The sequence below is a fragment of the Saccostrea cucullata genome, unplaced genomic scaffold (assembly GCF_032062105.1).
Source record: "Saccostrea cucullata isolate Sc308-1 unplaced genomic scaffold, CSIRO_AGI_Scuc_v1 ctg212, whole genome shotgun sequence".
Taxonomy (NCBI): domain Eukaryota; kingdom Metazoa; phylum Mollusca; class Bivalvia; order Ostreida; family Ostreidae; genus Saccostrea; species Saccostrea cuccullata.
Genome location: NW_026928197.1, coordinates 238092 through 252347, shown reverse-complemented (window position 1 = coordinate 252347; position 14256 = coordinate 238092). Strand labels below are relative to the sequence as shown.

At 31.3% G+C, this 14256-nt stretch overlaps 1 protein-coding gene across 1 annotated transcript; it reads left to right on the top strand.

Moving 5' to 3' along the window:
* Positions 1-5443: 5443 nt before the first annotated feature.
* LOC134276733 (translation factor Guf1, mitochondrial-like) lies at positions 5444-12729 on the top strand. Its single transcript, XM_062759006.1, is given in 17 exon segments — positions 5444-5667; positions 6803-6854; positions 6981-7089; positions 7167-7315; positions 7666-7746; positions 7968-8129; positions 8243-8307; positions 8427-8539; positions 8781-8871; positions 9605-9734; positions 10390-10499; positions 10613-10740; positions 10887-11059; positions 11635-11768; positions 12061-12106; positions 12240-12452; positions 12589-12729. Coding segments are annotated over 17 exon segments (1980 nt in total). The 5' UTR covers positions 5444-5572; the 3' UTR covers positions 12718-12729.
* The last annotated feature ends 1527 nt before the right edge of the window (positions 12730-14256 follow it).

The window sequence follows — 14256 nt, the reverse complement described above, 5'->3', positions numbered from 1 at the left end:
TTATTTGACAATTAAAAAGAAATATAAGTTATCACTGTTTAGTTAATAGAGCATGCCAGGGACATCAACGATAATTGGAAACGTGGGATTATTTATGCATAACGAGCTTCGCCTGTTATGCAAATATCCCACGTTTCCAACTATCGTTGATGCCATGACATACTCTCCTAACTAGACATTATATATATTACACCAATATATTGTAGATTTGCAAAACGTGTAAAGATTAACTTGTACGACATTTCCTGCCATCCCATCTATAATACTCAATATTTTCTCTTTTTTTTGTATTTTTATGTGACTTTTTATGTGACAAATGCAGTGGTATGATATTAAATTACACACGTATTTAAGTACATTTAACTTGATTACCAGTTGCTAATTGTTATTTAGTAAGAAGTTCATTTTCTTGGGTACAAAGTTTTATTTTTATTTAACTGTATACAAATTGTTTATTTATACATGTACTTTTATCAGTTTTTATTGTACATTTCAACGATGACCCTTTTGAACAATATTTATTTATTTTTTTTTACCATGCCCACTCGAGTAAAAGGCTACATAGAAACTGCTCAAAGAATACCCGACCGTCGTCGGTGAACTTTTTCTCATTTTCAAGTTTTTCCTGTACATCGGGGAAAATTTCAACCAAAATTCTCCTAAAGCTTTCTCGGGTAAAAGAGATTGAATCACAAGTAAATTTACAGGTTTGTTAAAAAAAAGTTATGCTGACCTGGAAAGAAAGATAAAGTATCTTTAAAGAACACACAAAAGATAAACATCTACGAAAATGGTAAGATTCGGTAGATCTCTAGATCTCTTCAAATCACCCCCGCCCCTCGCTGCTCCCGAGTTGAATACGACAAGGCCGCATTTAGGGGATCAAGCTTTTGCATAGAAAAATATTCAAAACCATCTGTACAGTGATATTATTAATATGCAAACATCCTCAGGTAATGCAGATTCAAAATTCTTCAGAAATTGTGACACCCCCTCCCCCTTCATAGGTATACGGGTGAATCCCTTTTGAGGAGTTTAAAATACATTTAAATGGGCATAGGGGAAAATCTTGTCAAAGACAGGTCATAAGAAAGAATGATTTTAATCAAATATCTTTTAGCATGTGGCCCCTGTTATAGCCGAGCTGGACAGCAATAGGAGTCTTGCATACCTATAATGGTAAAAAGTGTTCCTGTCAAGTGAATATATAGACGGGCCATGTTTAAGTATATGCAAACGTACTCAGGCTGTGAAGTTTCGTGTTTGTTCTAATCATATTTTCTGGATGTAGAGTTAGTCCACAAAAGGGGGTCAGACTTCACATTCATGAGCGTATGTACTGTAGTTCTAAAAGTGTTCAAACGGAAAAGGTTTAAAAATCTCAAGAACAGCAAAAGTGGACCAAACTTCACATGGATCAAAGGTCATAAATCACAAGAACAGATAAGGTATGATAATAGTCATATAATTAAAGCAGCATTCTCAGTTAATGTATAGTCAAAGTTTAATTGAATTTACATGGGTCCTTGCATGGGTGTTGGCAAATATCCCCCCACCCTCCATGTAATTTTTAGATGACGAAACGATAGTCTACATAGGTCTTCCCCTCTATACTGAATTTATACAGGGCTCATCCTGGCAAGCCACGGGTTCTGAGTCAGGGATGGGGTCAATTACATCGGAAAGTAATTAATTAAATTACAATTACTTTCCCAAAACCTTCAATTAAATTACCATTACCATTACATGGATTTTGAAATGTAATTAATTGAATTACAATTACTTTGCAAATGTAATTAATTAAATTACAAATTACATTCAAGAATACACGTATAAAAGTAAATAGTCATGTATATTCCTTTACATTTATAATAGATTATTTTACAACATTTTTTTTACAATAATATTATTAAAAGCTTCATACATTTTTCAAATACTGTGTCCCCTAACCTAATATATGATTAATTTGAAGATTTTCCTGTCATGCTGAAGATTCTTTCCACTGGGGTATTTGTGAGAAAAATGCATACATGTAGATTAATAAAGAAACGTACATTCACATACTTGATTTTTTCTTAATTTTATAATTGATGTCGGTGAGTGTCAGTGTATTATATTCTGTCTATGACTTGTCTGTCGGCGACCTGTCTTTCGATGAGTTGTCGTATCGGCGACTTTTATAGTGTCGGTGAAAAAAGTGTCGGCGAGTTGTCGTTCGGTGAGTTGTCTTTCGGTCACCTGTCATAGACCCGTAGATACTGACTAAGTAGAAAGTTTACAGATGGTTTTACCTTAATTCATGTGTTTAAATTTTGGAATAAGTTTTAAGCTTTCCCATAAACAAGTGATAAATTTATGCTAAATGTACTTTTGATGCTTTAATTTGCCTTTATATTTCCTTATTTCAACATCATAGGTTTACCTCAAAATGTGGGTATTTGACTTATTCTGTGCCAAACTACAATTTAAAGTCACCATATAAACACCAACAGACAAAGTCAAAGGTGTGAAAAATGTTTATTTAGGAATAAGTATATGACCCCAAGACACTAATCAGCACCTGTTAATAACTTCCAACACAAGCTGAAGAGGTTTATTCCCCGAATGGCTACTCGGAAAAAACAACAAGTAATTATCACACTCAATTAAGGGGCCCTCTAAGGGGTACAGGTAGACTTACTTTTTCAATTTCATATCACACATATTTCATATCACACATATTTACAATATTCACAATTTATTTACTCCATCTCCATATGTTTCATCACAACTAAAGGACCATATAAGGGATGTATATATTCTGAGCTGTAACTTGTGTTGTTCTTGTATTTACAGCTTGGACTGCATCATTAGGCAAGTTCAGCACATCATTTTCTTTGACACTTATTACGATAGTTTTGCTTATTAAAAAATTCAAAGTGAACTGATATCAATTATCAGATGCTTCATCAATTAGCTTATATTAACTCAGGAATTCCTTAAAAATTAAAGTGGTTTGTTTTTATCTTCAATCGTCTATATTTATTTTAAAAATTGAAATATAAACTTCTGTATGATGATTTAAAAAATGTTTTAATAATTAAAAAATGATAAATAGATGAATTAAATTAGAGAAAACTTTATAGAAACACTTTATTTATCATACATAAATATCTTTATTATTTTAAGAAAAAAATCATTTGTGTTAATTTATTTAAAAGAGTTTGAAAATGTAGCACAAAAAGGGGATAATAATTTGTAAATTCTCAATCAATACTGTTGAATAGTTTGGAAAAAATAAAATTAAAGGTACAATTAAAAATTTTATTTTTTCTTAAATTCTTAATTTTATCTATTTATATTTATTTATCTATATTTTATTCAGTATATTTCGGAAAATAAAAAAAACCTCTTAATTAAATAAAATTGAATGAATATATCTGATTTATAAAATATTGCCTATCCAGGTAAACACAGGTAAGTCTACCTGTACCCCTTAGAGGGCCCCTTAATTGAGTGTGATAATTACTTGTTGTTTTTTCCGAATAGCCATTCGGGGAACACACCGCTGAAGGGTGTGTTCCCGTTTTGCACACATTTGTAATTAGGTATAGAACAATAGGTGTGAAGTGTGTTTTTATAGCAATTATAGTCCGATTTCTGGTTTGGATTTACCTGGATTTACCTGTGAATATCTGATTTAACTTAATGTATTCTTAAGGGGTTTAATACAATTTTATAAACATTTTATTAAAATTCTATATATATTTATGGGAAAATATTTGATTTTATTGAATACAATATTAATATTTATTTAATATTATTTATTAACTAAGTTCATTTTCTTTAAAAAAAAAATTAATTTTCAGTCTTGAGAGAGGAAAAAAATTCAGAGTTATCACATTCAAAAATATCTTTATAATTCATTAACTTTGTATTTATTCTCCTACTTTTTCACTATAAGTTTACCTTCCACATACTAACAAATCATGGTATAGACTATAGGAATTAAGTAATTATCTCACCTGGTCAAATTCCCGTTTTCACACATTTGTAATTAGGTATAGAACAATAGGTGTGAAGTGTGTTTTTATAGCAATTATAGTCCGATTTCTGGTTTGGATTTACCTGGATTTACCTGGATTTACCTGTGAATATCTGATTTAACTTAATGTATTCTTAAGGGGTTTAATACAATTTTATAAACATTTTATTAAAATTCTATATATATTTATGGGAAAATATTTGATTTTATTGAATACAAAATTAATATTTATTTAATATTATTTATTAACTAAGTTCATTTTCTTTAAAAAAAAAAATTAATTTTCAGTCTTGAGAGAGGAAAAAAATTCAGAGTTATCACATTCAAAAATATCTTTATAATTCATTAACTTTGTATTTATTCTCCTACTTTTTCACTATAAGTTTACCTTCCACATACTAACAAATCATGGTATAGACTATAGGAATTAAGTAATTATCTCACCTGGTCAAATTCCCGTTTTCACACATTTTTTAATTACCTGTAATTAAAATGTGTGCAAAACGGGAACAAACCCGCTGAAGATATGGCCAACAAAATGATTAGAAGCCATTGGACTTCTTACTTTCATATGGATTAATATTGATTAAAAAATTAAAATATGAATTTTATTTGTAAACTTTACAAAGAATTTTTTGATTAAAAAGTTTGTTTGTTTTTTTTTTTAATGAAAAGGGGCATTGTATTTAAACAACAATTGACATAAAAAGGGAAGTTCTTTTCAAGAAATTTTACTATTAAAATTTTTGGTCCAAAATATAAGTTATTAACCTTTCATAAATAATGTTTATGAAATTGAGGGAGAGGAGACTATTTTTCGTTTGTTTAAAATCAGTGTAATTGAATGTAATTGAAAAGTAATTGTGAATTACATGCCTTTTTGGAAAGTAATTAATTAAATTACCATTACTTGTAATTGAAAATTTGGTCAATTACACATTACTTTCAATTACATCGAAATTTGTAATTAATTACAGTCAATTACCATTACACATTACCATTACCCCATCCCTGTTCTGAGTCAACACGTTGCGTTAGACCTACGGCAACGTGTTTACTCAAGGGTAAGTGTGCACCTTTATTATGAACCCCTGAAATGTCTAATGGACTTATGTCGAAGTCTTTTTTTTAATCACTTACACAGATTTCCCCAAAATGTGTGAACTATCAAGCATCATTCTGTAAAACTTGAGTGTACTGTACATAAAATTTCCAGTGATTTCATTGCAAAATGGCAGATAGCAATGTCACTCATTTTAATTCGCTATTATGAAAGTCTAATTAAATTCATGGATGAAAACAAATATATATTGTGATAAGTGATGACCAATTTATTCAGAAAGTGGCAGGAACTCCAAATATTGCAAGTTCGAATATTCTAGGAACGATTGTAAATCACGCCGGTGTGTCACTTTCAGTTTCACTTTGCCTTGTGTGACAGTTTTATTACTTTGTTGAATGGACTTCTGCATAAGATATGTGTTGTGACATTTTTTCTTTCATAATTATTTCCATTTACATCTAATTTCAATGCTTTTGTGTTGAAACATGTTCAAGATTTGTCAAAAGATATTGAAAACAACGAATGCATCGTTTAACTTGAATTTCCTCCAAGTACGACCACAAAGATTACATTCAAAAGGGTGAGTGATCAGTCTATTGCGATATATTTGTCTTAATAACTCATTAGGCGAAATAAGAGTGGATTGCAGTCTATGGAAATTGGGTGGGTTGCAACTGTTTAACTTTTCTCACGTTTCATATTGTATATCTATCTGTATCTCTCTATCTACATATTACATAAGTTTACTTACTACATCTGGTAATTTGTTCCTTAAACAGCAGTCTGATTAAAATCAAACCTTCACTAGCTCCTTTTTATTTTGTTTTGTCACGTGACAAACAAATAAAAAAGGAGCTAGTGAAAGTTTTATTTTAATCAGACTGCTTTAAAATAGCTGATAAAAAATGTACATGTATTTAAGGCCAAAAATAAAAATAGTCTTGTTCCCTGCTACCCGACCTACCCTATTTTTTTGCACCCGACCCTAAAGTTTTTTTTAGCTTTTGGGGAAAAAAATGGAAATTGCAGGAATTTTATGATCCAAAAGTGAAAAAAATATATATATTAAAACTGTATTTCATGAAATATATGTTTAAAATATGTTCTTTTATAACATTCCACTTGAGTTGTGCATCAAAACACATGAAATTTCTTTTCAAAAGATAATATTGACCTAGTTATGACGTTTTATTTGGTTTTGTAGTAGTTCATATCCAAAAAATACCTTTGGAAAAAAAAATAAATTAAAAAAATAAAATAATTTTCCTACCTACCGACCCTATTTTTTTCAGGCTGGTAGCAGGAAACAAGACTATTATTTTTTTTGGCCTAACATGTTTTACTTCATAATTTCAGGAGTCTTGAGTCCACTCATGGTTATCATGGCACCCCTAATATTTTTTCATGGCTATCTAATTCATTGAGAAGTACCAAACAAATGGGGTTTTTCATAAGTTGACATAAAAAATTAACAAAAAGTAAGCAGCTGAAACCTTTAAACTGAAAAGAGCATGTGTTACAAAGTGATTGTCACTGAAAACCTTAATAGGATTGGCTGAGGGATAAGGAAAAACAATCAGGATTTGTTATTTCTCCAAAGGACAACACTGCGGTCAGCCTGTAAAAGTCTGGGGTTCATGTGTCTGGGGTTTATGAGCCCCTGGCATTTTGAAGATGAATATTTTGAAATTTAATGTATTCATTTATTATGCCAGGTTTACAGTAACCATATGGAGATCATACAGCACCAAAAGTAGAAAAACCGAGGTATGACAAAAGAATCTTTGAAACAAATTAATTAAATTTTATTTCATTTGTTAATTTTAAATATAGATATTATATTATAAAGTGAAATTAGCCTTTTATTCACAAAACTCATCATCTTTATTGCAGAATATATCTTTGATTGATTTTCCACCTGAGAGAATAAGAAATTTCTGCATCATTGCTCATATTGATCATGGAAAAAGTACCTTGGCAGATAGGATGCTTGAAATCACAGGTAAATTTTTACTTGAATTGGGCTCTCAATCACCAAAATAAAGTTGAATTCTAAGTGATGTTTTCCCATTACATTAGGTGTAATACCTGAGAACCAGAAGAATGAACAGGTGTTGGACAAACTCCAGGTGGAGCGGGAGCGGGGGATCACAGTGAAGGCTCAGTCAGCCAGTCTCTTCTATGATGTGGAGGGCATTACCTACCTCCTTAATCTGGTGGACACCCCAGTAAGTACACATGTACTAACCCCAAAAACAGGATTTCTATAAAATGTTAATTGATATCTGACAGTAATCTGCTATACTCCTTTTTGATAAATTTCTGTTATGTATATCAGTATGTGCTGCTCAAGAGTAACTTTATTTTACTTGACAATTAAATAAGAAGAAACAAAAATAAAATGTACGATTACACAGATGTGTATTGTTGACTCATATTAGAAGTGGGCACTGCTGGCAGGACTTGCCTATCATGTTAAAGTAAAAAAAAAAGGAATGATAATTTTTTATGTAGACATTTATATTTTCTGTTGATCAACCAATTCTTTACTTATCAATGTTTTATTGAATTTTTGTAGGGTCATGTAGATTTCAGCTACGAGGTTTCCAGATCTCTTTCAGCATGTCAAGGAGTTATTCTCTTAGTAGATGCTAATCAGGTAACAATCATTGTCTGGTATCTCCCTTTTTCTTCCCCATATGTGCTGCATGAACTGCAAATCTTATGCAAAAAGTTTGTCTTTATCCAATTTGTCTTGATTTCTTTTTCTTATTTTTTTCTTTTGTTCCTTTTTAGTTTTAAATAGATTTTTTCACTTGCTTTCAAATATACCTGTATATAAGCTCAACAATAAGTCACCCTGGTGTTATGTTATCATAGGGAGTGCAAGCTCAAACAGTCGCCAACATGTACCTTGCAATAGAAGCAGGATTAGAACTCATTCCAGTATTAAACAAAATTGACTTAAAGGGAGCTAACCCAGAGGTGGTTTCCAAACAAATTCAAAATCTCTATCCTGTCACTGATGATGAAATACTTAAGGTCTGGTTTATCTTTTTTTTTAAATAGTCTTTTTTTACATAACTATTTAGCAACTACTTTTTTCTGAAATTGTTAGAGTTTTGTGTATTTTTAATTTAAACGAATTTGTGAAGATTTCAGCAAAATTGGGAATTGGTGTTGCGGAAGTTTTAGAAGCTGTAGTCAAGAGAATTCCACCGTAAGATATTCATTTTATTTCTTTATTTATAATTATTTTCATCTTATAATCTGCCTTTTTAAAAAAGCCATTTAAAATTGTAAAGTCTTTTTTTCTACAATTTTGAAATTATTTTTCAGCCCACCAGCTGATCAGAAGAAGCCCTTTAAAGCTTTAGTGTATGACTCCTGGTTTGATAAGTTTAAAGGAATTATATGTAATGTCGCAGTCAAGGATGGAGCTGTTATGAAAGGTAGAGGATATTCTTTGCATACTTCAGCAAAAGTCATTTAAAAGAAAAAAAATCAGTTTTGATCTTAAAATTCCTTTAAAGATTTGAGTGTGTATTTTTATTTTCTATAGATATAAATAAACATTTTTAATGTCGAGTTAAAATTGATCGTAATTATTTTGAATCATGCAGACGTGATATGTCTGAATACCATATACATATCTTTACAGACATAAAAGTTTTGATCTTGCTTAAATTTCAGGTGATAAGGTAACATTCCATCATGCTAAGAAGAGCTTTGACATACAAGAAGTTGGGATTCTCCATCCAGAGCAAACTCCTACAAATATACTGTAAGTGCTGTTTAAACTGTATCAACTCCCAAAACATTTCAAATGTGTTTTTATTTTGTTATTTGATGAATGGTTTGGATGTTCTTTGGTTAGAGATCTATAGGTTGAATTTGCCTCAGAATCAATCTTTGAAACAGTCAGGTATGGTTTAACTTTTGATTCGGGTTTAAAAATTTTATTATTTTTTTTAGGTTATTGACTGAGTATTAAAAATTATAATATGAATTTTGCCCACTTGAGGTCTTTGCAAGGTATATTGGACCATGTTTTGAGGTCCACATCTGCTCGATGACCAAGGACAGGCATATTTTCCAATATTCAGTCAATATTCTTTTTATTGCATACTTTATGGCAAATACATTTTATATACTACTAATGTAAATGAATTTTTTTTTTAATCCAATTTTGGTCAGAAACATCCTAACAACATAGTTGTTATGTTGTACATGAAGAATAAAGAGATGAAAATATATGTATATTATGATGTCACAAATGCTAAAGTAGACCCCATGCATATTAAAGCTGATATGGCTTTGTAAAACCCCCTTGTTCTTCTTTAATTGAGATTTGAGAAATATATTAAAAATATGTTAAAGTTTAATTGATTTTTAAAGTATCTTTTTGAATGATGTGTATTTGTATAGGTTAGCAGAATAGGCTAGCATTTTGTTTTTTTATGTACATGTAGATTAAGAGGACTGGTCATTTATGTTATTGTTATATTTTTATGTAGGTTAGCAGGACAGGCTGGTTATGTGATTGCAAATGTAAAAAGTAGCACAGGAACTCTTGTTGGAGACACAATGTATCATAAATCCACTCCTGTTGATCCACTCCCAGGTTTCAGGCCTGCCAAACCTATGGTAGGTGAACCAAGTACAGTAGAGTCTCAGTGTTTTGGATGTTATTGTAAACCAGACATTGCATATTCTGGTAAAGCATTTTTGGTGATCAGAATTTGCATTTATATATACCAATTTATATAAAAAAGTATGTTTCTGCAATATCCTATATTTCTTTAATCAGGATGATTTGTTCATACAGATAAGTGAGAATGGACTGTGTTTATGTGTCAGACTTAATTTTAAAAAGTTTTATGTTACTTTGTTCCAACATATATAACAGATAAGTCGTGTAAAGAAATAAATACCATAAATCTGGAAATTTTTACGTCGATTTTATTTTGCGAAACTGGGTCAAAATGCTGCTGATTAAATTTTACATTTCAAAATTTTGCAAATGATCACTACTTTATTTACAATTTCTTACTGTTCAATTATTTTTAAGAAAAATATTTTTGCGAATGCAATATGAATGCAATGAACATGCAAATTTGCTTAAAATTTATCTACAGCAAAAATTTCCAGATTTAAGATATTCATTTGACAGTACATATATTGAAGGCTTCAATTTGAAGCATAATTGATAGATCATTGCATATATCAATTCATTTAATCTTGATTTTTGACAGACTTCGAACCATGTGAGGTGATTGTAATTGAGATTGATTTGTTTCAGGTATTTGCAGGAATTTACCCAATAGATCAATCACAATACACAAAGTTACGAGAATCCATCACCAAGCTTACATTTAATGATTCCAGTGTTAGTGTAGCCCAGGACTCCAGGTAAGGTATTCAAAAAGGAAATGTCATTATTGTTTATTTTTTAAAGATCTAATGAATATTTCATATTCGACAGAATTAATCTAACCTCTCCCCTTTGTTTGTATTTTGTGCAGCGCTGCCCTTGGTGTGGGATGGCGTCTGGGATTTTTAGGTCTCCTTCATATGGATGTGTTCAAAATGAGGCTAGAACAAGAGTTTGATGCTAGTGTTATAATAACAGCTCCAAATATACCTTACAAAGGTAAATAAACATCTCCAAATATACCTTACAATGTTAGGTGAACAGCTCTAAGCTTACCTTACAAAGGTAACTGAAAGATCAAAAAGTGACCTTGAGGAAAAGTTTTCAAATCTTTCATATAACTTAGCAATATGTTTTCTTTTTAGTTCGTATAATAGGTGCTAAAAATATAAAGCAATATAAAGGTGAAGAAGTGATGGTCCTCAATCCATGCAAGGTATTGTATATTGGAGAATTTTATTACTTCAGTTTACATAAATAAATTGGATTTATAGTTTATCCTGATCTTTATTTTGGAGAAGTCCAGGCCTTGATATCGGTACAAAGATTGAGCTAACATTTGTTGTCTTTTCATCTTCTTCTCAAGAACCACTGGGCCAATTTCAACCAAACTTGCCACAAAGTAAATATTTTTAAAAAAATCTTCTTCTCAAGAACCACTGAGCCAAGAGAGATGAAACTCATGTGGAAGCATCCTCAAGTGTACAAATTTGTTCATTTCCTAGGTGACTTTCTTTAAAAATCTTCTTCTCAAGAACCACTGGGCCAGGAAAGATGAAACTCATGTGGAAGCCACAGGTAGTAGTTTATCCTAGGGTGGGGCCATTTTATATAGGAATACTTTTTATCTTCTTTTTAAGTACTTCAAAGCCATGATTAGTTATATTTATATGGAATCATCCTCAGGTAGTGTAGATTCTAGTTTGCTCAATTCATGACCCCCTGGGGGGTTAAAAAGACCTCAGTAAACTTTCAGTTCTCTGATATGTTTTTTTTCCTAGAAAATTTAAATTTTAATTTCTTTCTGCACTAAGATTTTTATTATTCTGTGTAGTGTAAAATATATTTTGTATATTGGTATCTTAATGTATTTACTTTGTTTTATTCGTGTAGGACAGGAGAGGGCGTACAGAAGACCAGACATATTTAGACAACTCTAGAGTCATGCTCAAAGTTATATTCCCTCTCAATGAGATTCTCGTTAACTTCTTTGATGAATTAAAGTCTGTAACAAAAGGATATGCTAGGTAAGACATAATACTCCAGAATAACGGTATCTTAATAAATTGTAAAAAAGAATAATTCTTAAAAGTAATTTACTAGGTTTTGTATTTAATACAAATACAAAACATACATATGTTGCTTAGACCTAGAGTAAGTTTTATGTAAACAGTACAGTATAAAATAGTCTTAGCTTACAGCCTGTGCTATCTGTTTCTCCCAGTGAATTCTGACCTACACTTTTATTGCACTACTCTACTTATTTATATGTTATTACACAGTGCATGTGTTTTACTGAAATTTCCTCTACTTTTGTAGTTTTGATTATGAGGACTATGGATATGAAGAAACTAATTTGAGCAAGGTATTAAGGACATTTTGTTTGTTTATTTTTCTTTAATTCTATTACTATTTTGTTTCTTTATGTTTGTAAAAAAAATTACATCACAGTAATTAGTATTTTAGTACTGTTATGATAAAAATCCACTTAACTTCAGGTCAGTTTTACTATAAACAATGTTGATGTAGAAGAGATGACTCTTCTGTGCCATTCCTCAAATGCTCAAACAATGTGTCGGAAAATATGTGCTCGTCTACAGGAAGCAGTTCCACGGCAACAATATAAAGTTCAGATCAAAGGTCAAGTGAACAATAAGCATATCTGTACAGAAGTCGTTAACCCATATAGAAAGGATGTTACTGCCAAACTGGTGAGTGTTTGAAGATAGAGTGATTTCCCCAAGTTTGTCAGAGAGAATGCAATTTTTTTTCCAAATGAATGTTTTATCTGTGTGTGAGCATGACAGAAAATCATTTTTTAATACCAGATAATATTGTTTTGAACAGTATGGCGGTGATGTGACGAGGAGGAATAAACTGCTAGCTAAACAGGCCGAGGGCAAGAAGAAGTTGAGGAGTCTGGGAAATATACAAGTACCCAAAGATGTATTTATTAAGGTTCTAACACAAAAATAAATTATTTTTAAAAAAAAAAAATTAAAAGAGTAAGAAAACTCTTTTAGCAGGTCTAGTCGGCCTCTGTTTTTAGAAGATAAAATTCAACATGGTGACCAAGTTATCTCCATGTATAGTAGTACGAAATATCTGATGTTTTCCAGGTTTTTTTTTCAAAGGATTTTGATATTTTACGTGCCAGGAAAACGTCAGAACCGGCGCTGCTACGAAAACTTGAAATTTTGCCGTCTTCAACAGGAGTTGATTAACGATACTTGAAAACAGAATTAAAACCGAACTAATAATTTATCAATAGCACAATGCTTCTAATAATCACCATTATTTATATAAAAAAAAATTAATCCACATTTTGATACAATACTTGCAAGATTTTAAAATGAAAACAAATCTCATCAGTCTGATAAGATCATAACATGATTTCATCGGATTGTATATTTTATTATTTTATAAACGAACCATAAAAACGATGTTGATGAGTACTATATGCACTATAAGATAAATTGTGAGTTTGACATTTAATTTGGTTTGCAAGTATCAAAATCAACCCGAGAATGCCGCCTCCGACGATTTGGAAGCGGCGAATTTCCAGTTTTCGTAATACCGCCGGTTGTGACTTTTTACTGGGACGCAGAGTACGAAAATCCTGACAAACATCAGGTATTTCGGACTACGTGTATGTATGGAAACTTGATATGCATTGGATAGCTATTATCTTCCGACTTTGGAGGATAACGAGGGTAATTTTCAAACCCTTCGTTCCTTCGTTTATTGGAGAAAAGCATGCGCCTTAGTTAAAAGTTCGTACATTGAACTATCCTTACTTGTGACAAACTCACTATGTATCAAATAGTCCAGTACTTTTGGTACTTATCAACATCGTTTTTATGGTTCGTTAATAAAACAGTTAATCCGATAAAAACATTTTATCTGACTGTCGAGATTTGTTTTCATTTCGTGCATTTTAATATCTTGCAAGTTCTGTGATGTTTACTTTTCATCAATATTGGCGACTTGTCACTACTAGATACATTATGCTATTTCGCCATTTAATTCGGTTCGAAAGTGTAGAAAATCATCCCCATTTGGAGACCGCGAGATTTCCAGTTTTCCTAATGGCGCCGGTTCTGCCGTTTTCCAGGCACGTAAAATATCAAAAAGCCTGGAAAACGTCAGATAACGCACTACGATTACATATTACACACTTAGTAATAAATACAGGTTTTTTTGCATATGCGATATGGCTGACGTCACAATAGCCGTATCAACCCTGCAGGGATGATATGGATTTGCGGGGCTGATATCCGTATCAGCCCTGCAAATCCATATCAGCCCTGCAGGGCTGATACGGCTATTGGGACGTCAATATCACACCCTTATTAAATTAAACCACAATAACAGTACTTGTACTCATACACAATTTTTGGTGGGTTCATATTCTCTTAGTTTTAACTTTTTGAAAATAAGGTTAGTCTTAATTTACAAATACATGTAATACTATAGAATATTTTCAAATTACGGATCAAGTGCATTGAAATAGAA